At 37.6% G+C, this 25,412-nt stretch overlaps 2 protein-coding genes across 10 annotated transcripts in view; both read left to right on the top strand.

The window, feature by feature from the left end:
- Window positions 1-25,386, top strand: part of LOC103029930 (E3 ubiquitin-protein ligase TRIM39-like) — a 54,774-nt gene extending 29,388 nt beyond the window's left edge. For 2 of the 9 annotated variants that reach the window (XM_049482077.1, XM_049482080.1), the window contains 3 exons: window positions 23,352-23,387; window positions 23,488-23,595; window positions 23,998-25,377. In XM_049482077.1, the coding sequence (XP_049338034.1) occupies window positions 23,352-23,387; window positions 23,488-23,595; window positions 23,998-24,515 (662 nt within the window). In that variant the 3' untranslated portion in view covers window positions 24,516-25,377. Of the gene's footprint in view, window positions 1-8,576; window positions 9,167-9,262; window positions 9,359-9,441; window positions 9,676-9,770; window positions 9,922-10,206; window positions 10,234-10,350; window positions 10,453-11,068; window positions 12,329-22,255; window positions 22,407-23,351; window positions 23,388-23,487; window positions 23,596-23,997 lie in introns of those variants that run through there. The other 7 variants (XM_049482081.1, XM_049482083.1, XM_049482078.1 and 4 more) reach the window with 7 other exon arrangements.
- LOC125803807 (E3 ubiquitin/ISG15 ligase TRIM25-like) lies at window positions 19,190-22,037 on the top strand. The gene is made up of 4 exons (XM_049482090.1): window positions 19,190-19,294; window positions 21,069-21,658; window positions 21,755-21,850; window positions 21,932-22,037. The coding sequence occupies exons 2-4, from the start codon at window positions 21,071-21,073 to the stop codon at window positions 21,959-21,961; spliced, it is 714 nt and encodes a 237-aa protein (XP_049338047.1). The 5' UTR covers window positions 19,190-19,294; window positions 21,069-21,070; the 3' UTR covers window positions 21,962-22,037.
- Window positions 25,387-25,412: the final 26 nt, after the last annotated feature.

Genomic DNA, 25,412 nt, shown 5'->3' with positions numbered 1-25,412 from the left:
TTTCCACATTTCTGCATGTCTATGGTAATTAGAGCAATTAAAGCAGGATTGGTTGCGGGACACAGAAGTACAGCGGCTGTCTTTATACAGTAATTCACAAGAAAACAGACATGGGGGTTCCAGTAAAGAAGTGTTTTACACACCAGTACAGTGGTGTATACACCAGTACACCCTACAGAACAGTGTTTTACACACCAGTACATAACAGGACAGTGGTGCATACACCAGTACACACTGGTGTACCGGCGCACACCCCGCTGTGCTGCTGTGTGTCCCGGCGCACACCCCACCGTCCTGTACTTCCGGTATCAGTGAGAAGGAAACAAAGGGACGGCACAGCAACATCACGGCTATAACCCCTACTGCAGTAACAACTGCTGAAAATAAATGAGGGTCAACAGCTTCAAAATGTTGCCGCTGCAGGCCAAGACAGGAGCAGTAGAGCCAACACTTTTGCAGCTCAAAAACTAATCCTGCTTTAGAGCGAGGATAGGACCACCTACCTAACTATCATACAAATGCAGAAATACAGAAATAAATAAATTAATAAATGTGGAAATAAATCAATAAATAAATGTGGAAATAAATCAATAAATAAATGTGGAAATAAATCAATAAATAAATGTGGAAATAAATCAATGAATAAACAAATGTTAAAATAAATAAATGAAAAAATAAATAAATGCACATATAAATGAATAATTAAAAAATATATAAAAAATAAATAAGAAATGTATGTATTATTTTATTTATTTAACTATACAATTATTCATGCGTGTATTTATTTATTTCTACATTCATGTATGCATTTATTTATTTATACATATGTCATTTTTGGTCCACCATACTGTACTACTTAAATAAATAGATACATCTACATTAATTATACGGAAAATGTGTTGATTATAGATATTAAAATAATATAAAGACAATTAAAATAAAGATAATTTAATAATTCATTGATGTCTCCTCCTCAGTAAATTTATATCTTACTCCCGTTTGGAGAACATGTTGGCATTAGCGTCCAATGCAACACCTAACATTAGCCTGAGAGCATTACACACCAGTATAGTTTTGCTTATTTATATTTCCTGAGTAGGCTCTAAAAGCAAGTTAGACCTTCTCTACACATATTTAATTGTACGCTTGTTTCTATAGATACAACTATCAACTAATAGAATCAAAGTACAGTAATAGTTTAATGTTAAAAATGTTTATTGCAGTCATATTTGCAAATATAATGTTGTTATGTTTGCCCATTGTGACCATTTTTTTTTGGCCATAATGTTGACCATCTTAAATTCAGCATCACATTCTTAAAATAAGTACTTGGAAAATTGGGCACTAGCAGAAGCGAAAGTAGGGGCAGCAAAATTAAAACATATATTAATTTACTGACAATAATAAAAGGCATCTATGATTTTCCTATTTCATTTTCTGCCAATAGATAGATAGATAGATAGATAGATAGATAGATAGATAGATAGATAGATAGATAGATAGATAGATAGATAGATAGATAGATAGATAGATAGATAGATACTTTATTTATCCCGAAGGAAATTTAGGATATATATAAATATAATATAAAACATGAATAAGTTAATTGCTCTGAAAAGCTCCACTATTTTACTTAATGCTGTTAAATTCTCCTGTTGTGTCTAGTTATAGATAACTGTATGTAATTTGATTTTACATTTTTTAAGTAAAACACTTTTGTCTCTAGTATACTAATATAACTTACTGCACACACAAACAACTTCTAGTGTGATTTTACAAATTAGAGAAATGTTGACTAAAGCTTATTTGGTAGTAGTGAGTGTGTTTATATAAAACTGTGCTAGCTAAGTTAATAAAGTACTTACATTTTTAACAAAGTAGCAGAGTGTGCAGGAACATATTACTGATCTTTATTACTGAATAAAGAATTTTTTGTATTAACTGACAGACACAGCACCATTTTATTTAACTAAAAAGCTAGCTAAAACAAACATTACACAGTGACTTGTAGAGACACACAACCACTAAGTTAACCTAGCTGACTAGCTAGCTAATGTACAACATCTAAACAAAGGTTCTGTGGAAGCATTTAGGTTAGCTAATAAAGAACAATTCGCCAGCTAACTACCAAATTGGATAACTAGCAAGCCTAAATGCTTTTATGGTATGTATGTTTGTAAAAGCATTTAAGCTAACGCTAGCAAACTAGCTGGTTTCTATCCTAGCAAGCTAACTATTTATTAGCTTAGCTAACCTAAATAAGGTTACCGAAACAGTACTTCTGTTCTGGCCTTGTACACTAGTTAACAATTTTAATTTCAAGTAAAACCATACTTTTTGGTTGTCTGTTAGTGACTGTTATAGCTGCATTATCATTTACATTAACATGAAATGTGTTTATGCTACATTCTGAGATAATTTAGCCTCAGATAATATCACCTTGATATGCTGCTAAGTTAGCTAGCTTAGCTAACTGAAGAGGCGACACAGATAGGGTTATAACTCATATTTGACGGCCAAAATATTTATTAAGTACATGGAATCTAAATAAATGATATTTCAAAAAAGGTACTTAATACTTAGGTACGTAGGTTTGCTACCTACCTACAAACTTCAAAGGTTTCAGGATAGCTGACAGTTGACGAAAGTTTTAATGTTTGAGGAATCCGCGCGCCAAGTGCTACGAGAAACCGCACGGGTTGAACTGGGCTGATGCGCAGGGGCACCAAGGTAAATATCACCTAGATCACTCTAAACGTGATCACACACACAGCTTATCCAGTCCATGTAGAAAAATGTGGCCAATAGAATTAGACTCTCTGGGTGTGTGTGTGTGTGTGCGCGTGCGTGCGTGTGTGTGTGTGTGTGTGTGTGTGTGTGTGTGTGTCATACCTGTCAAGTTTTAGATTTAAAAATAAGGGATATTTTCCTCTGTCCGCTTAAAGCCGTCCCACCAGCCCAACGAAGGTTCAGTATCTCTTACATTTTAAAACAGGTTTACAAAAAATCTAAAATAACCACATGTGAACCACTTACACACTACAATTAGATTATCAGAATCTGAACATGTTGTGGACATTCCTATATGTCATTCTTTTAATACAGCCAAATTAAAAACCCTTTTCTATATCTTTTTTTTTATTTAAGATTTCATGTCTTTTTTTTGTAATAAATGCACTCTTTTATATGATATATTTTTTATTTATTTAATGGATTTAAAATTGAACAAAGAGTGCACAAATTCTGCAATATGACTGTTGGTGACCTAAAAATGGTATTATGAGCTTTTACTAAAAGGACATGGACCAGATATATTCCATCAGTAAAAATTAGTCCTAAGGGGCCTACACAATAATTTTTAATTAATACTAATTCCTTTTGATCACTCCACCCCTGATCAGTTCAGTTAATGTCGGTCCTCTCCACATTTTCTAGTTAAACTGAGTCACAAGCTGTAATTTTTTTTTATTTTAAAAGGTTTAATCTGTGTGTTTTATTTCGGAGTATTTTTAAGCAGCTATCAGAAAAATCTCATCACAGTTTCCATGATTAGACTACCTTTACCTTTCTTTTAGAAAAATTGCTGCATGTATGTTTTAACATCAGCAGCTCCAACTAGCTGCCTGAACTCACAGCGAGGAGGGCGGGGCTTCCCCACACTGACCCTCCTTGCAAGCTGATTGGCTGTTTCTCCTGAAAGGCGGGACCTTCTCCTTGAACCGGCTCCACGATTGGTTAAGAGACACAGAGCGGTCAGTGCCCTGTATCCTCAATAATATATATTTTTTTATTTTAATAAAATACGGGAAATTTACGGGAAAATACTAATACGGGAGGACGGCGGGAAAGAGGAGTAAAATACGGTAGTTTCCCGGCCAAAACGGGAGACTTGACAGGTATGGTGTGTGTGTGTGTGTGAAGCAGTACTATAACAGGCTGTGTGTGTGTGCGTGTGTGTGTACTATAACAGTGCTGGTACAGGGTCGTCTGCCGTATTTGAGCCAGTACACACCTGTGTTCAGATAATCAACAGGTCAGGTGCGTCAGTCCTTCACCAGCACCAAAACGACTGCTCACTGACACTGATGTAGAACAGTCAGAAAGTGACACTGGGCCAGCTGTGGGCCAGAAGTATTTTTCTGCTTGCGACTCTAAACCAGCAGTGCCGACTTAGAAACGAGTCCGGGCCAAAGTCGCTGGCTATCTGGGTAAATTGTCTGAGGATCCAAATGACCTAGAACCACTTACTCCCAACCATCTTCTTACCATGAAAAGGAAACCAATCTTGCCTCCAGGGCTGTTTGATAAGACTGATCAATATGTGAAGAGAAGGTGGAAACAGGTGCAGTACATCTCAGACCTTTTTTGGAAAAGATGGATTACAGAGTACTTGCCTTTACTGCAGGAGCGACAAAAATGGACCAAAAACAAACGAAATCTGGAACCTGGTGATGTAGTTCTTGTTGCAGATACCACAGCTCCTCGTAATTCCTGGGTGCTTGGCAGGGTACTTGAAACATTCCCAGATAAAAAAGGGCTGGTTAGATCAGCACGAGTACAAACTAAAACTAATTTTTTGACCAGAACAATAACAAAACTTTGTCTTTTACAAGAAGGTGTATGAGTTGTTGTACCAACCTTTTGAATTTTGTATGCATATGTATATAGTTTGAAGTATGATAATACATTAATGAAAGCAGCTCCTTTTTGTTGTAATATGTAATTAATTGTTTATGCCTTTTGCCATTAACAATTAGGGGCCGGTGTGTTGGAGCTATTTATGTCTCTATAAAATTTTGGTTTATATTGACATTTTCCACTTGGGGGCGCTGCCAAGGTTTATAGGTGAATGTATGGTAGAGTGGGAATGGGGAGTTGGCGAGGAAGTCAACAGTATTTTGACCGCACGGTGAACGCTATTGGTGTGTGTGTAAAGCGGGACATTTAAAGACCATGAACGCTGGAACTACTGCTGGAATATGTACTGCTGATGTCAGACCAATAAATGGATTGGTATATCCAACGTTTTAAAGGTATGGACTTTGTTATAATACCCGCTACAGCGAGTCAAACCGCTATCGCCAGCTCTTCTTCTAATTGTGGTGGCTTAAAGGGGACATGAAACACTTCAAGTATTTAGTATAATTCACAAGATGTATTTTCACTCTAACAAATTTTAGAAGTTTAACAGTTGTCAGTGAAGCGGAATTAAAATAATAAGCAATCTAAATGTCATTTTTTTAAGTAAGGGCAGCGCCATCTTGTCCCAGCGCTGAAAGTGACGTCACGAGGTTGGTTCTCGAACGCCTCACTACTATAATCTATGAGAATACCATAATTTAGATCCTCAATAGATAATAAAATCCAAACCAAAACTCAATGCAGAGCGGGGGGGCACTTTTGTATTGTCCCTGTGTGTAGTAATACTGGGAGTAGTGAAATTTAATAGGGTGAGGAATGAGAAATATTTACTTTCACTTTCATACCTTCAGCGGGGGCTCGCAGCGCTGAAGCGTGAGAATCCTCCGGTTAGCTGCAATGCTAGGGGTTAGTGGCGAGCACTTTCTAGACCAGGACTATGTGAAGGAGAGGGGTTTGAGTCAGGAGCATTAGCACCGGATAAATAAGCTGCAGTCCGAGGCTTTTTTCCTCCGTTTTTTATTTTTCCTCTGATCAGCTGGGATGTACAGACCGTCCGAATGTGTAACGTTACTATGAGAGCGGCAGCTGTACGAGCCAAACAACGCGCTCACCCAGCAGAGCAGCGAGAGGTACCGTTACCGAAAATCTAGATAAAATGACAATTTAAAGATAACATAGCTAGCGTTAGCTACTTAGCTAGCTATCTTATTATAGCTAGCCAACGCTAGCTAACTAGCTAACACTAACTAGATGAAGCTAAGTACCCAGTAAGCCTTCTAACTTCTAAACTGAACGGTTTATCAACCAAACAGCGCCTTGGTGTTTCAGTATCCACTTAAATCATGTTAGTTTCATTCAGTCTTAATAGACTCTGGACTTTACATGTTAAATAGCTAAATGTATATAAAATAGCTGGTTAACTGGATGGCAGTAGGTTAGCTGCTGTGGACGCGCTGCTGTGGTCGCGCTGCAGGGTTCTGCACGGCTCCACGTAGAGAGAGAATAAACACTCCCAAAACCCCTCGCTCTCAGAAAAGCATCTGAAAAGTTCTGCTCAGGTTTATAGAGGAAAGATCTCTGAGTAAATGCTCCATGTTAGCCCAGTTCAGCTTCATCTTCATCCATAATCTCCACAAACAATACGCGCTTTTCCTCTAGCTATATGCCTGGGATCTTAAACCAACCAACCTCGTGACGTCACCAGCGCTGCACGGGCAACATGGCGGCGCCCTAGCTCAAACGTAACAAAAATAAATATATTATAATTTAGTGTGTAAACATTTTATATAAAAAAATTTCCCCCCAAATAAATTCCATTATATTTAATCCCTTAGAAAACTTGTACAAACTGAAATGTTTCATGTCCCCTTTAAGTCATTTTAGTTCGTTTTGTTTAAAAGGTCACTACAGATGCATTACATAAAACAGGAAACTAAAAGCCTTAACGCCTCTCTGTCATGTTCAGAACCACACTGCAGGTGATATGAACAAAGTATTAGGTTATTGTAGTTACTATAATAGAATACTAGGTAAAACAGTTTACTAACTAATGTTTACTTAGGACTGTAAAGGAAATGGATTAGCTAATATTTAATTTAGACTTTGACATTGAAGACTAGCTAATGTGTGCTCCTCTGAAATGATGGTGCTCCATCCAGTACTTTTGTAATGAGTTGCTAGGGTTGCCAACTTTTTGAAAATGAAATAAGAGACGGGACGGGGGTTGGGGGGTGGGGGGTCACTATGATTATATATATATATATATATATTAGTCTATAAATTTTATAATATAACTCCAAACCATGAAACAGTATGCTATGTTTGTTGAAAAAATATGTTCTGGGAGAAACTTTTAGTATTAGATTAATTCAAACCACATGTATAACATACAGTACTGTGCTAACGTTTTAGGCACCAAAGTAAATTACACTAATCCATTTATCTCAGAAATATGAGTGTTTTACCGGGAAAAAGCACCACATATGATTTAGACAGATGCAAATAAACACAAATACAGTAAAACATGACAAGGAATTCACATTTTTAACTAAGTATGTTGTATCTTGTGATCCGAGCTGAAGAACAAAGTGTAGAGATTCCAGATTTCTCCTGGATGCTCCTCAGCCAGCATGTGTACATTATGTTCAGTTCCGTCAGCAGCTCACCTGATTTACCAGTTTACCAAACCAGGTGTAGATAGGATGAGAAATAACTCTATTAAACTCAGATGAGAAGGAGAGATTATGAGATGTTTTGAGAAACAGAAAAACAGGGCTGTAAAAGCTCTGCTTTTTGTAAAACTGCTGTTTGTATTTATTGTATGTTTAGTGTTTTACTGAGCTAATAAACACTTACTTCACAGATAAGAAGCTTTTTCTTTACTGAAATCCCCACAGGTGCCTAAAACTTTTGCACAGTACTGTATGTTTCGTTCAGAAATATGTTGTTCATAACAGAAATATTTTTAATGTAAGAAATTAAATAGTGTAATTTACAGATAATATATGCTTTCAATTTGACATTTTTATACCATATCAGCTTCTGGAAACGAATATCGCACAGGAAACCTGGACACTGCTCCCTTCTCCCTGTATTCTCCTCTCCCTGTATTCTCTCTGCCGCCGCGTGCTGTACCTGAGCACTGGTCTGCGTTCTAAATCACGCCCTATCACAGGAATAGTGCACTATATTGTGTGTTAACCAGTGGTAAATAGTGCACTAGTTCTGTGATGGGGAGGGAGTGATTTAGAACGCGCTGTGAGTCTCCGTGTCATGACCAATGAGAGTCACAGCCTCTGTTTAGAAGGAGTGGCTGTTCTCCAGCGGAGGAGGGGCAGCGCCGCAGCGGTGTCTCTGAAACAAATCATCCGCCTTAATAACTCACGTCAAAAATACGGGACAAATCGCGTCCCGGATCAATTCAACAACGCGTATTTTACTGCCCAAATACGGGACGAATACGGATTTCAAGGGACGGTTGGTAACCCTATTGGGAGCTGACCTACCAGCTTTTTGGCCTAATACTGTCACTCAATGCTATAATCCTCAGTGCAGTGATACAAAATTGAATATTGCCCTGGACACAGGTAGTTATTCAAAATAAAGCACCATAAAAATGTTTTAATGCCCTTGATTTCAGAAGAAACAATAATTAATTGGGTGTCCCAAAAGTTTTGTCCAGGTTATTTGCATGTATCTGCAGGCTCTGGTTTATTTGCATGTATGTTTGTACACTTTAGATTTTATTTAGCACCATTTAGACAACTGTATATTTTGAAACCATTTTATGCAAGAATAAAATAAATGTAAAAAATATATAAAACATTGCAGTAGGAATGTCAAATAATTTTGCAACAGCTTAAATAAAATTTAGTAGTTGCATCTAATATTCATTTGGATTAAACTAAATCATCTAAAAATGTATTTCTCCCCAGTCATGGCTTCATCTATCCCCATCCTGTCTGAAGACCAGTTGCTGTGCTCTATCTGTCTGGACGTGTTCACTGATCCAGTCTCTACTCCATGTGGACACAACTTCTGTAAATCCTGCCTTACAGGACACTGGGATAACAGTGACCGCTGGAAGTGTCCACTGTGTAACAAGATTTTCGAGAACAGGCCAGATCTATCTGTCAACACTTTCATCTCTGAAACAGCAACTCTGTTCAAAAAATCGGTTGAAATGAAAGCTAAAAAAGCTGCAGAGGAAAATCCCAACAACCCAACTAAAGTGACATGTGATGCTTGTACTGGTCCTAAAATGAAATCTGTGAAAATGTGTCTTAATTGTGGAATATCTTACTGTGAGACTCACTTAGAGCCTCATAAAAATATCCCAATACTCAAGAAACACACACTCATCGATCCAGTGGAGAACCTGGTGGACTATATCTGCAAGAAACATGAGAAACCCCTGGAGCTGTTCTGTAGAGATGATCAGACATGTGTGTGCCTGCTTTGCACTGTGACCGACCACAAGACTCACAACACTGTTCCTATAGAGGAGGAGAGTGAAGAAATGAAGGTAATAACTGATGATATCTTGAAGTTTTTAATACATTTCATTCTGGATATTGATAAAGTCATAAATCTGTTAATGTGTGTTCCTTTCTGTCCACAGACTCACATGAAGAAAACCCAGACAGATCTGCAGAAAATGATCCAGCACAGATTAGAGAAGACTGAGAAGATCAAAGAGTCATTGGAGCTCAGCAAAGTAGGTTTAATGTTATATTAGTTTACCTTCTTGATTTTAATAACTTTTCAGGCAACAGCTGTTTGATGATTTTGTTTTTTTAGAAAAGCACAGAGGATGAAACTGCAGGTGGTGTTGAAGTCTTCACTGATCTGGTACGCTCCATAGAGAGAAGTCAGGCTGAGCTGCTTAAGTCAATGGAGGAGAAGCGGAAAGCAGCAGAGAGGCAGGCTGAAGAGTTCATTAAAGATCTGGAGCAGGAAATCACTGAGCTAAAGAGGAGAGACACTGAGCTGGAGCAGCTCTCACACACTGAGGATCACCTCCACCTCCTACAGGTCAGTGTTCCTCTATCTGCTCAATGGTAATGCAGCACATCTCACAACAACACTGCCCATGCTGAGAATCTCTCCTCTCTCCTGCTGGACTGTAGATTTACCCATCCCTGTGCAGTCCCCCACACACCACCAACTGGACTGATATCAGCCTTACAACTCATTCCAGTGTGGAGATTCTGAGGACCTCTCTTTCACAGCTGCAGAAAACCCTAAACAAGGAATTTGATAAAGAACTGCAAAAACTAAGTAAGTGAGCTCTAAATGTAACCCACATTTTTTTGTACATCAATGCATTCCCATAGTATGTGGTCCTATGTGGGATTAATAAAAAATACATGTGTAAATAGGTTTGAGTAACTTTTTACTCAAAGTAATATACTTCAAATGAGCACAAATACAGTAATTTTTAGATAGGCCTTGCTTAATATACATACAGTTTTTTTCCCCTATTGTCCTGACATTACCTAAATCAATAAACAGATTATTATAATTAATAAGTGTATATTGTACTTTTTTATTTTGTGTTTATAGAAGGAAGAAGTAAACAGAAGGCACCAGGTAAGGTGTACAACATTTACTTTAATTTGCAAAAAAGGCATATGAATATAGCTTGCATTTTAATTACTCATTTGACAGTTTCATTATTTGTTTGTTTGTTTGTTTGTTTTTTTGCAGTTCTTATCTGGTTTAGGAAAAACTGGATGAGAGTACTGCTTCTACTGTCACTCACATTTATTTTCTTGATGCCAAGCTATCTGTGGATTTCACTCTGTGCAGGTGAAAAATGTTTATTGTCACTCACATGATTTACTCAAATTACGAATTAGTTCATTTCTCTGCTCACAATGACTACTATATGTCTTAAACAAAACTATTAACTTAATCCTGCTTTCCATTGAAATCTAATGACATTTACCGCTCATACTGTGAGTAGCAGAGCTAACAAACACCACTAACCACACAAACAGCAAATGTTCAAAATAACAGCATGTTTAGCTCAGGGTAAGCAACTATTTTCAGTTGTGTTTTTACTTTAAGATCCACAGTGTTGTAGCTACAGGGGAATTTACAGACATTCACAGCTAGAGTTTATATTTTTTTAATGTGAAATGTAAAGTGCATTTCATGTGCATATTACAGAGGTCACAGTAAACAAAATCGTAATTATATATGTATATATATTTACTTTTAAAGTCAAATGAGTCTTGAACATTTATCTACACATATATCTCCTGAAAACCCTAAAGCCCTTCCATATATATTTGCCCAAATAGGTTAATGTCTGATCGATCTATCTCTAGTTCTTTGTGATGTATTTTGTTACAATTAATGGTGAAAAAATCCTTTTGTCACCTCTGTAATTATATCAAATAATATGTGTTTCTTTTCTCAGTGGATGTGACTCTGGATCCTGATACAGCTCATCCCGAACTCATCCTGTCTGATGATGGAAAACAAGTGACAATTGGATACACATATCAGAATCTTCCTGACAATCCAGAGCGATTTGATTATGCTGCCTCTGTCTTGGGAAAGGAGGGATTCTCCTCAGGGAGAATCTGTCTCGCGACAGTAGCTGAGCTACGCGGTACAGTTAAACAAAAGTTTTGCGCGTCAGGTGAACTCCACGGTACAGCTAAAAAGCTCCGCCCGATAGGTGAACTCCACGGTACAGTTAAAAAGCTCCGCGTGAAAGCAGGTGAACTTCGTGGTACAGTTAAAAAGCTCGGCGCGGCAGCAGGTGAAGTCCGCCGGACAGTTAAAAAGCTTCGCACGCTACAGTGAAAATGCATACTTTTTTGTACATAATTATATCTAACGTTCCACTCTTGTTTTTTATCAATGTCTTCCTTTTAGAAATGAATTCAGGATTAGTTAACGATGCTAGAAATTAGCCATTCATTATTGTGGCACTGTCACTATGTTTCAAAAAGATGAAAGATAAAAATGTTCTATTTGTTTAAATTGTCCTTTCATCTTTTTATCTTATTATTGTGGCACTGCCACTAAACTGCACTTTCATAATGTGAGAGAGAATGAGTTAGAATAAGCATCAGGTGTATCTGTCTAAATCTCAAATGGCAAAACAACTGCTATGTTAATCTAGGAGTAAGTCCGTGTAGAAAGCATAAATATAAATCCTTATAAATGTCAGAAAAAATATAGCTAGTAACTAATAGTTACTGTGCACATTTTAAGTATATTTTATTTTATAGTTACGGCTGGTAAACAGAGGCGTCTCTGCTTTCCGACGCAGGTCAGCAGGCAGTAGGCTTTCTATTCGCAATGTTTTCAGGATTTGCAAAAATAAAAATAAATGATTTTCAGCGCATCATTTAAACTTCCACAGCAGAGTTTAGATTATCAGCCCGAGCCTGACCCGATTCCCGACCCGAACTCACACATGCGCTCCTCCACTCCGCATTACGCACTTGTCTTGCAGAGCTATGTGTAGCTAAATAGCCAACAAAATGGAGCCTTCTGAGGTGAGGAGAAACATTACTAAATGCGAAGGACAGTCAGAGGTATGGAGCTAATTCAAGTTCATTTTTGATAGAAACAACACGTGTGTCGACTTTGTAGTGTGTTAAGCGCAGAGTGCTATAAGCTTAAAATAAAGGCTATAAAATAAGGCTATATGCTTAAAATAAAAAAAATCGTTTGTTCAGAAAGTTTTTTTTATATTCTTAAATATTTTATATTCCTGTTAATTATATATATTTATAAATTATAATAAGTATTAATTCATTATAAATAAATTAATTATAAATTATTGTTATTGTTATTTTGGTTTAATGAGTGTGCAGGGCATAGCCATTTTTTTGTGTTTTTGAACAGGCTATATGCTAAATATTAAAATGTTCGTTTATTAAGAAAGTATTTTATATTCTTAAACCATGTTAAATTATATTAGATTAGAGGAAGGTCATTCAGACATCATTGTTGTGGATCATATTTCGCATTGTTGGTGTTTTAATCTTTTGGAAATCTGTTCTTAATACAATACATTTTTTAAATAATAGGTATTCTTTAACATCATTCTGAACAGATTTTGCTCATTTAAACAGCCGCCCTCCAAAAAAAACTCAGTTTTAATGCAATACTTAATAAAAAAAAAGTCAGGTTTTAATTGGGTCTTCGGGTCGTCGGCCCCGGAACATGAAAAAAAGTTCAGGCTCAGGATTTGTTTCACTATCACCCCTGATAATCTACTCTAGAAGACAAAAATAAAATGCAGATAACAATTAGGACAGTGAAGAACATTGAGTGTACTCTGCCAACACTTTTACAGACATTTACACATGTTTTGCTATGCACATGTTTATAGAAAAAACAGAAAAAAAATCTGACATAATTTCACAGAAAAAATTGGGCCGAGTAAAGTTCTTGCCATTTTTAAAATTGTGGCTTTGTTTCAAGCACCAAATAAAAATGGAAATGTTGATTCAATGTGGTGTATCTGTGTGTTCCACGCAATGCAGGGAGAACAGAAAAAAGACAAGAAAACTGAAGAGAATCAAAATCATAGACAAATATCAACAATATCAAATCCATTTTCACAGATCTTTAAGTTACTTTGTCCATGGTGTGCAACAATTAAGTTTACAGATAATGGCACTGTTGCTAATGTTCCTTTATATGGACAGAAAATAAATCACCGGGCAAATCACCATGTCGTGACAATATCTGTGTGGCACTGCGGACTACATCTAAAACTGCTAAGGACAATCCCGGACCGGCACATGGTGAGATTTATTATGGAGATGCTATCAAACCGCAGCTTCACTGTCCAGACCAGCGATGGCCAGACAAGCAGGCTTTGTAGACTAAAGAACGGTGTCCCACAAGGCTCCGTCCCATCACCAATGCTATTCAACATATATATCCACGACCTGTCAGATATAACATCCACCAAGTATGGCTATGCAGACGATTTGGCCATAATGCTCCGACACCTAACATGGAAGGCGATGGAAAATGGTCTCAACCACGACATGGGTATCCTAGCAGACTACCTCCAAAAGTGGTACCTTCAGCTCAGCGTGGGCAAGAAAGTGTCTGCAGTATACCACCTTAACAACTGGGAAGCAAGAAGGGAACTGGATGTATATGTTGGCAACAATCGTCTGGAGTTCCAGCAAGCCCCCAAGTACCTTGGTGTACGCTTAGACCGGACACTGTCCTATAAGCAACATCTGGACGAAGGCCAAGGTATCTGCCAGGGTGTCACTCATACTCCGTCTGGCAGGTTTGACTCCAGATTGTACTTGGCCGCCTGAAACCTACCCCTGTGTCCTATCTGCCAGTTCTGGCTGGGATCGCCCCAGCCAACCTCCGACGGGATGCAGCTACCCTCACCCTTGCAAGAAAATCCCAGAAATATGACTGGCACATCCTGCACAAAGCCACAATAACACCAGCTCCACCAGGAAGGCTTAAGTCTCGCCATCCCTACAACAAGGCAGCACAAGACATACTACAGTCTATTCCTGAGGACTTGTCTAGGGACACATGGCTGGCATCTTCCTGGGAAACGATGTGGGAGACGGCTGGGCCCTCCCGCATCCAACAATACATTAAGGACCCAGGAGGTTGGGTAAACGAAGAAGACCTGCCAAGGCATCTGTGGACCTCCCTGAATCGCTTGCGCACTGGAGTAGGCCGCTTCAATTCATCTTTAAAAAGTGGGGCCTGTCGGACAGTGCGGCATGCGAGTGTGGCGAACCTGAACAGACAGCCGAGCACATAATCTTCGGCTGCCCCCTATACAGCCCACCCTCAGAAGCTGGGCTCTTTGACTTAGATCCACAAACGAGGGCGTGGCTGCTAGACACTGAGTTGGCCATCTGATGATGCACGAGAGAAGAAGAGAAGTGTCAGTGTGAACTATCTCTCTACATTTTAGTTAAATAAAATACTATGACAGGAGACCTAGGAGGACCCCACTGCTGAAACAGAACCAAGATAAAGCTTTTTGTTAAGGCACATAATTCTACAGAATTTTAGCAAGAATATGGTGGTTCGGAGTTGTTTTGCTGCCTCTGGCACTAGGTGCCTTGACTGTGTGCAAGATATCATAAAAGTTTAAGATTACCAAAGAATTTTGGGCCGCAATATAGGTCAAGTGACAGAAAGCTGGCTTCACATTCTAGGTCAAGAGTCTTCCAGCAGGACAATGACCCCAAATTTACTTCGGATAACTCCCCGTCGGCATACCAGCCACGCTCAACCAGTGTCTTTCCCCAATAATGTGGAGTATGTGAACCCGTAGGCTAATGACTTTTCTAAGAGCTAATTGGAGTCAGGATGTGATGAGATTGGATGTGTTGGTTAAAGCTGCCCTGCCCTATAAAAACACACACCAGTCTTGACTTGCTGTTCTTAAAAAACATTGTGTGATGTGAATCATTCTGACCTCTGTTACGTGTCTGCATGTTTGCTCGCTCTCTCTCTCTCTCTCTCGCACGCTTGCTCGATATCTCTCTCTCTCTCTGTCTCTCTCTCTCTATAGGTGGTAGAGATGGGCGGATCGATCCAAATATCGATAATATCGATACCAACGCTGGTATTGGTATTGAGCAATACTCGTGTAAAAATATCGATATTCAAGCTTTTTTCTCTGCCGCACGCACTGACTGCTGCGCACGAGGATTCACCACAGTCTACTCTCTGGTCTCTTGTTGTTGCACATGCGTCACATGGCTCAGCAAAGCCAGCCAAACCGCCACGCAGGTAGGCTCAGCCTGGCCCCGCCCACTCAGCGCTCTCCTCGAGTCCACACGCCTCTACCTCAGGAGATTAGTGTCGAGTGATATTTTTTTACACTCTGTTTATTTAAGAAAAACTTGCATTTGAATTGCACTGAAAGGAAGACAATTCCTTATTTTTTATTGTTTTTTCCAAATGACAATTCTATTTAAAAAAAGAAACAAAAAAAAGAAAGAACTAGAAAAGATGTCTAGTGAGGGGAGAATTTTTATTTTATTTTTTTATATTTTTTTACTTTATATTTAAACTTTGTTTTGTTACTGTTCCATTGTTTCTAAACAGAAAATGTTGATTGTGATACTAAAGTATTTTGTTATCACTTACAATGTTTGGTGAAATTATATCCTAGGTTTTTGGATCTATAAAGCTTAAATATTAAAAAGTATCGGTATCAGTATCGATATCGGCAATACTGGCCCTGCGTTTACTTGGTATCGGATCGATACCAAAATTCCCGGTATCGCCCACCTCTAATAGGTGGCACATCCTGTCAATCATCATTGAGCATGCTGCCAGCTAACCAATTGAGCGGAGACTGAGGCGGGGCTTCCAGTATAAAAGCTGCGTGAAGGAGCTGCGCGGCAGCTTGCCGGCTCACATACTGACCACTTGTTTGCACGCTCCGTTTTGTTGTGGCCGTTACACACTTTTCTTACTGCTTTTGTCATAAACTAGTCGAGATCTTGCTTCTCTGTGTTACTGAAGTAGTACTTTATTCACAAGCTCTGTTTTGTTCAGTCCTGCATTGTATGTCTTTCTCCCCCTCAGATTGAGAACAGGTTAGACTGTGCGCGCACCTACATTCCACCACGTAGGTAATTCATTGTATAAACACATTAGATTAAAAGGGCGGGTACCAACATATGTATTTTTGTTTTATTAGACTAGTGTAGTTAGACAGGTTTTTGTTTGTTCATTCCTTTTCTTTTGGGTAGTTAGGCTAGTGTCTTAAAAGAGCTTAGTGTGATTTTGTTTTGTTCTGTTCTTTGGTACCGTTCATCTAATATATATATATATATATACATACAGGTGCTGGTCAACGAATTAGAATAATTTGAAATAGTGCAATCATGAAATTCTTTGAATGCATTTTTTGTGCAGAAAGCAAATCAGGTGTTCACCGCACCTGTCCTACTCGTTAGACTAATCACAGAACTCATTACCTGGAAAAAAATTTGCTCAGCTGAGCTTTCCAAAAGGCCCATTTAGGCCATTTAACTGTGACACTGTTGTTTTATTGAATTAGAATAATGGAGAAACCGTTTCATTGAATTAGAATAATTTTTATTATAATTACAATCATCACTTTCTCAGTATTTTGTGGCTGCCCCCTTGGCTTGTATGACAGCCTGAAGTCTCCGCGGCATCGATTTGACCAGCTTGTGGCAAGTTTCCGCACTCACAGCTTCCCAGGCAGTGGCGATGTTCTGCTTCAGTTGGTCCAGCGTAGTAGGCTTTCTGTCGCGAATTTTCCGCTTGGCGATGGCCCAAAGGTTTTCAATGACATTGAGGTCAGGCGAGTTGGCCGGCCATGCCAAAACTTCAAGCTGTTTTTTAGTGAACCAATCTGTTTTTTAGTGAACCAATCTGCGCGAACTCGTCGTCTGCGCCGAGTTCGCGCAGACGACGGTAAGTGGTTGATCTGGAGACGTCAGCGCCGGTCTGCTTGTTCCACAAGTCGGTGAGCTCGGAAGTGGACTTGAACCGGTTGCTGACTGCGATCTTTCTCAGCTGCTTGTTGTCGCGAGCAGAAGTTTTTCGGACGCCGGAACAGTTGGTGCGCTTGCTGCAGTTTTTCTTGAGAGCTTTGCAGACGGAAGACTGGCTGATGCCGAGCTGCTCAGCAATTTTAGTTTGGGTCAAGCCTTGTTGGCGAAGGGCTTGAATTTGAGCCACTATTCCGGTTGAGAGGTCGCGCTGCTTACCCATGATTGATTTTACAACTTAGAAATTCTACTCAACCCTGACTTTATACTGCACAGTGAACACTTCACAGAAAACAAAAATTCGAGCATTTATTCTAATTCAATGAAACGGTTTCTCCATTATTCCAATTCAATAAAACAGCAGTGTCACAGTTAAATGGCCTAAATGGGCCTTTTGGAAAGCTCAGCTGAGCAAATTTTTTTCCAGGTAACGAGTTCTGTGATTAGTCTAACGAGTAGGACAGGTGCGGTGAACACCTGATTTGCTTTCTGCACAAAAAATGCATTCAAAGAATTTCATGATTGCACTATTTCAAATTATTCTAATTCGTTGACCAGCACCTGTATGTATGTAATGCATTCAAAGAATTTCATGATTGCACTATTTCAAATTATTCTAATTCGTTGACCAGCGTGCGTATGTATGCATGTATGCATGTATGCATGCATGCATGTATGCATGCATGCATGTATGCATGCATGCAAACATATATTATACTGAGTATATTATATTATACTATATATTGTGTATTACTGAATTAGCATGCATGCATGCATGCATGTATGCATGCATGTATGCATGCATGCATGCATGCAAACATATATTATACTGAGTATATTATATTATACTATATATTGTGTATTACTGAATTAACTCTAATTAACCTACTTTCATCAAAGAACATAATATAGAATCTTTGAAAATGTTATCATTTTTTTAAATAATGTAATTTGTCAGATATCAGGCTGTCAGGGGACATGGCTGGAATTTCTAAACCTCTTTCTAAAGAAAGAGAGAAAGAGATGACCATTACAGCCCCAAAAAACGCCTTAACACTAATTTAAAAACATAAATGAGTTGAACTGAACAGCATACAGTAAAAAAAGAATTGATATAAGCAACCAATTAATTAATTTCTTTTTTGCTTTTAATATTGGTACAAAAATAAAATATGAAAGCAGTTTGTTTTGGTCATAGATGCTTTTTATTACTGAATTATTTAACATTTAAAACTTTTAATATGTAAATTACTTATTAACTAGTAGAATGAAGCGAAATAAATTAAACGTAAAAAAAGGAATAACCTGCTTTTAGAGCCACTCTAAAATATTAGTAAACAAAACTACACTGTTGTGTCGAGCTCCCAGGATCATGTTACAGAAACAGCAGAAATAGTAATTTCTCCTTTCCTTCTAATTTTAATATTTATTTTTTAATGTAAACTGTGGAAAATGTGGAGAGGTTCAGTGAAGACATTTATGTCTATATAAACTGAACTAAGGTTACACTGATGCAAAACCTCTTTTTCCGGTGTTCTGTCGAATTGTCCTACCCATCGATACATGCTTCCCAAAGGTACTGCGCATGCGCTGAACACCGGCGCTCGTTTTTCTCGGTGTGTTTAGGAGAAGTCAAATACGGACAGTCCGTTTCACAGTTTATAGGAACAGCGAGATTTCGGGCATTTCTGTATATTCTGCAGTTCGGGTCCTCGCGTCTCTTTTTAGTCTGAATGAAGACAGACAGCATTAAATCAGCATGTTTCTCTCACTGGTTACAGTGTAGCCAGCTAGCTAACACGGAAGTGACGCTATGGATTTAACCAAACATTAAATTATTATCTATGACCGTACGAACCCTGCCTTATTATTTAAACACATTTAAAGATTCAGTTTTTACAGTGCCAAATGGTTTACATTAGAGTTAAAAACATAAATGACTCTTTAAATGTTGTTTTTCATTTTAAGATAAAACACAATAAAGTCCTTTATTGCTCCTTACCAGTCAGTAGAGGGAACTTTTTATTTATTTATTATTATTTTTTCTTTAGAACTGAAACTGAAACCTAAGACTTGTATTGCAGTACAGTATCACACTACTGGTGTTTTCCTGAACAGAGGCTTTACCACACCTCCGCTCTCAGGTAACTTATATTAATACAGCATATCAATACAGTAATATTAACTCTAACTTTACATGTTTGTTTGTGACTTCTGCAGTGATCTACCGTGTCTTAAATTAAATCGTTGCTAAATACATTCATACAGCATAAGTATTAAATTACTGTCTGAGTTTGTGGACACCCATTCTGCTAAGTTTCAGCTACTCTAAACTGCATCTATTGCTGACATAGATGTGTAAGTGCACACATAGAGTGTCTTGTAGAGAAGAAGTATTGCCGAAAGAATAGGACAGGAGTAACTAGTTAACTATCTAACCTATCTCCCTCAGCAGTATTTAGGCTGTGGAGCAGTAGATGACAAACCAAGAATTACTACCGTTCAGGTTTTAGAGTTTGTAGCTAAAATAGATTAGTTTGTTTAATGTTTAATTTGGAGTTCCTTCTAATATGTGCTGCATTCAAATGTGTAGGGAGGTTAAATATACAAGATGCTAAGCTAAGATATTTCAAAACAACAATATTAAACTTGCTTTAGGGTTCTGATATAAATTGCTGGGTAGTATAGTCCTTACCTAAAACAGGTTTAAACAGGTTACAAAGAAATTAGCTAAATGTTATTTCAGAGTTCTTAGGCTACATTCTTTTGAATTTTTAACTAAAAGAGATTAGCTAAAGTTTATTTCAGAGTTCTTAGGCAACATTCTTTAGATAATTTCCAAGTAAAAAGAGATTAGCTTATGTTAATTTCAGAGTTCTTGGGCTAAATGCTTTAAAATCCATAATTAAAATAGATCAGCAAATGTTTATTTCAGAGTTATTAGCTAAATACTTCAGAATTCTTAACTAAAAGAGATTAGCTAAAGTTTTTTTCAGAGTTTCTAGTTAAATCATTCAGAATTTTGAATTAAATTAGATTAGATTTTTTAATTCAGATTTCCTAAGAATAATTATAAAACAAAGGTTTATGCCTGCTCACACTGTCGCATGAGGCTGGTTAGCACGGTGGCTATTCTATCGAGCTACCAGTTGAGCCATGCTACATTCGTTCATGTGTCATTTTCCAAAATGTCCCTGTGTTTGTGCAAAGATGCATTACATAAAACAGGAAACTAAAAGCCTCAAAGCCTCTCTGTCATGTTCAGAACCACACTGCAGGGGATATGAACAAAGTATTAGGTTATTGTAGTTACTATAATAGAATACTAGGTAAAACAGTTTACTAACTAATGTTTACTTAGGACTGTAAAGGAAATGGATTAGCTAATATTTAATTTAGACTTTGACATTGAAGACTAGCTAATGTGTGCTCCTCTGAAATGATGGTGCTCCATCCAGTACTTTTGTAATGAGTTGGGAGCTGACCTACCAGCTTTTTGGCCTAATACTGTCACTCAATGCTATAATCCTCAGTGCAGTGATACAAAATTGAATCTTTCCCTGGACACAGGTAGTTATTCAAAATAAAGCACCATAAAAATGTTTTAATGCCCTTGATTTCAGAAGAAACAGTAATTAATTGGGTGTCCCAAAAGTTTTGTCCAGGTTATCTGCATGTATCTGCAGGCTCTGGTTTATATGCATGTATGTTTGTACACTTTAGATTTTATTTAGCACCATTTAGACAACTGTATATTTTGAAACCATTTTATGCAAGAATAAAATAAATGTAAAACATATATAAAACATTGCAGTAGGAATTTCAAATGATTTTGCAACAGCTTAAATAAAATTTAGTAGTTGCATCTAATATTCATTTGGATTAAACTAAATCATCTAAAAATGTATTTCTCCCCAGTCATGGCTTCGTCCATCCCCATCCTGTCTGAAGACCAGTTGCTGTGCTCTATCTGTCTGGATGTGTTCACTGATCCAGTCTCTACATCATGTGGACACAACTTCTGTAAATCCTGCCTTACAGGACACTGGGACAACAGTGACCGCTGGAAGTGTCCACTGTGTAACAAGATTTTCGAGAACAGGCCAGATCTTTCTGTCAACACTTTCATCTCTGAAACAGCAACTCGGTTCAAAAAATCGGTTGAAATGAAAGCTAAAAAAGCTGCAGAGGAAAATCCCAACAACCCAACTAAAGTGACATGTGATGCTTGTACTGGTCTTAAAATGAAATCTGTGAAAATGTGTCTTAATTGTGGAATATCTTACTGTGAGACTCACTTAGAGCCTCATAAAAATATCCCAATACTCAAGAAACACAAGCTAATCGATCCAGTGGAGAACCTGGTGGACTACATCTGCAAGAAGCATGAGAGACCCCTGGAGCTGTTCTGTAGAGATGATCAGACATGTGTGTGCCTGCTCTGCACTGTGACTGACCACAAGACTCACAACACTGTTCCTATAGAGGAGGAGAGTGAAGAAATGAAGGTAATAACTAATGATATCTTGAAGTTATTAATTCCTTTCATTCTGGATATTGATAAATCCATAAATCTGTTAATGTATGTTCATTTCTGTCCACAGACTCACATGAAGAAAACCCAGACAGATCTGCAGAAAATGATCCAGCACAGATTAGAGAAGACTGAGAAGATCAAAAAGTCATTGGAGCTCAGCAAAGTAGGTTTAATGTTATATTAGTTATCTTCTTGATTTTGATAACATTTCAGGCAACAGCCGTTTGATGATTTTGTTCATTAGAAAAGCACAGAGGATGAAACTGCGTGTTGAAGTCTTCACTGCTCTGATACGCTCCATTGAGAGAAGTCAGGCTGAACTGCTTGAGGTGATGGAGGAGAAGCAGAAAGCAGCAGAGAGGCAGGCTGAAGAGTTCATTAAAGATCTGGAGCAGGAAATCACTGAGCTAAAGAGGAGAGACACTGAGCTGGAGCAGCTCTCACACACTGAGGATCACCTCCACCTCCTACAGGTCAGTGTTCCTCTATCTGCTCAATGGTAATGCAGCACATCTCACAACAACACTGCCCATGCTGAGAATCTCTCCTCTCTCCTGCTGGACTGTAGGTTTACCCATCCCTGTGCAGACCCCCACACACCACCAACTGGACTGATATCAGCCTTACAACTCATTCCAGTGTGGAGATTCTGAGGACCTCTCTTTCACAGCTTCAGAAAACCCTAAACAAGGAATTTGATAAAGAACTGCAAAAACTAAGTAAGTGAGCTCCAACTGTAACATATAATGTTTGGATGTGGGCCATCACTAGCATGGGTAAAATAAGGTTTAAAATGTCAGTACAGGCACCTGTTGCTGTAGCAGATAAGTATATACATTTTGTAAAATATCAGTGTCAACTCTGGATATCTTTAAATGTTGTATTTAGTCTGCTTTTTGGCCTCTTCTACAATGTTTTTGGTCACTAAGCTTGCAAACATTTTCTCCAAAGTAAGATTTTTTGAAAACTAGATTTCATCTAGCTTTCAAAAATCAGATTTCTTAAAACATCAGCACACAAATTTCTGATTTCTCAAAATTAATAAATGTAAATACTGGTTTGTAAATGCTTTGTTTAGATTTAGAATCTGTCATTTTTGAGGGTACACTAGTGAGGAACTACTTAGTGTGTAATTTGAGATTAAATCTTTCTCTTCTCTTTTAAGATGGTGCATTGTCCCCGAAATAATTATGATAATAAGAAAATGCTGCTTTTTAAATATCCAAATGTTTAGATATGCTAAAAATACAAAGGTTGTCATTGCATTTTATTAATTATATTTTACAAATACATTTCTTAAGTTTTATATGTTTTATCATATTTACCTAATCTCACTATTGTTTAAGTAAATATGTAATGTTCATGTGTTTAAATATGCCTAAAAGAAATCACATGGTGTCTTAACTTTGTCCTCAAAATAAAGTTGCAGTTCTTTTATTTACACTTATTCTTAATGATCCTTAAAATACTTTGATTCAGTTTTGTATGTTATATTTGTATTACCATCATCTCTGAATAATGCAGAAATGTTAAAAATGATAAAAAATGTTTGAAAAGACAAAATTGTAATGGGGTTTAATGTGAATAAATGATTAACATGCAGCATTTACTTGATATCATTGGCAAACATACTTAAAATGTATACATTTATTTTGTGTTTATAGAACGAAGAAGTCAAAAGAAAGCAGCTGGAGCAGGAGGTACTGTTTTGTTAATGAAATGTAATTCACAATTATTTTAAACAGGATTTGAATTTTAAATTCCAACTTTAAAGACAGACTGTTGTTGTTTTTTTTGCAGCTGTTAACTGGCTTATGAAGAACTGGATGATGGTCCTGTCACTTCTACCATTATTCACATTGATTTTCATTTTCCTGACAGGGAATATTGCATTATCATTCTATACAGGTATTATACCAGTGGAATTTAATTACATTACATCCTTTTTTCTACTGGAATGTAACGACCTTTTTTGGCCTATATTGTGTCATCTGTTTTTCTGATCACTAAGCAGACACAGGATAATAATTTTAACCAATTATGTTACAATTACTAAATTACCATAAGGCCAACCACTAAGTGATCATTAAAGTTACCAACTTAATTCACTTTTGTTTAAAATCAAATATATATGTAAAAGTGTAACTGAAACATTTGCATCCTGGTAGCAGACAATAAATAAAAGTGCTTTGACTATAAATAGAAAAAAAAACATTATTTGTGGTGACCAGAGCACTGTAAAAAATCTACTGGATAGTGAATTCATATATTATCTGTATACTCATATTACACTGTGTATGTTTCTCTCAGTGGACGTGACTCTGGATCCTGATACAGCTCATCCCAAACTCATCCTGTCTGATGATGGAAAACAAGTGAGATATGGATACTCAAACCAAAATCGTCCTTACAACCCAAAAAGATTTGATTATTCTTCTGCTGTTCTGGGAAAAAAAGGATACTCCTCAGGAAGATTTTACTATGAGGTGCAGGTCAGAGGGACAACTAATTGGTTTTTAGGAGTGGCCAGAGAATCCGTTAACAGGAAGGCGAAGATTACACTGAAACCACAGAATGGATTCTGGACTGTGTGGCTGAGGAATGGGAATGAGTATTATGCTGCTGCTGGTCCATCAGTCCTCCTCTCTCTGAGAGAGAATCTCCAGAAGGTGGGGGTGTTTGTGGATTATGAGGAGGGTCTGGTCTCCTTTTATGATGTGGAGGCCGGGTCTCATATCTACTCTTTTACTGGTCAGTCTTTCACTGAGAAACTCTATCCATTCTTCAGTCCTGGTCATGGAAACACACCACTAATCATGTCTAATTGATTTAAAGAAGAAAGAGAAGAAACCTTGAGAGAAACTAAGCCTAATAATATAGAAATAGCAGAAATGTCAATGTGTCTCAAACTTTCAACTTCCAACATTAATTGTGGATGTGGGCTGAGCATTCTGTCCATAGTCTGAGTTAATTTAGTTAACCCCTAAACTTTGCTTAACTTGAGAATCGAGGCAAGTGGCCCCGCAATAATTGTTGTCTTTGCTGTCGTGCACTCTGTCCATCTGGTTTATGAAACACGCTCTAAGAAGGTGGGGGCCGGGGTTATGGGGGCGAGTAACACAAAAGTAACGCAATAGTTACTTTTACTGGTAACTAGTTATTTTTATAGTGGAGTAACTCAGTTAGTTACTTTTTTGGAGAAGTAACTAGTAACTGTAACTAATTACTTTTTCAAAGTAACGTGCCCAACACTGTCAATGTCTGAGTTAATTTAGTCCCTATTTAAGAATGTTTTATGAAGATTACATATATTAATAGGAAGGAGCAGTACCACTGGAACTTGTGGGGTCAGTGTGCCCAAATGTTACAGCAGAAAAAGACGACTGCCATATGACGAAGAAGAAACTTTGGCAGAAAAAGAACTTATGGTGGAACTTTTACACCACATTTATTTAACCTGCTGTCTTTGTAATTATTTTGTCTTTGTTTGTAGTAAATACTTTTACATCACCTCATCCACTGTTGCTATCTTGTTTCATACATTGTTACTTTTGTTTCACAACTGTATGTATTGGCAAACATCTAAGCCATCATAAATGATGCACAGAATGATGCAAATTTTAAAACTTAACTTAGCCTTACGTGTACTGAAACAGAAAGAGGTGCAGGATACAACCTGTGTGGAAGCATGGGTTTTCTGCTTGTTTATGACACCCCTGCAATGT

This window comes from Astyanax mexicanus, chromosome 8, assembly GCF_023375975.1.
Source record: "Astyanax mexicanus isolate ESR-SI-001 chromosome 8, AstMex3_surface, whole genome shotgun sequence".
Lineage (NCBI taxonomy): Eukaryota > Metazoa > Chordata > Actinopteri > Characiformes > Acestrorhamphidae > Astyanax > Astyanax mexicanus.
This window is presented reverse-complemented; position numbering and strand designations above follow the sequence as displayed.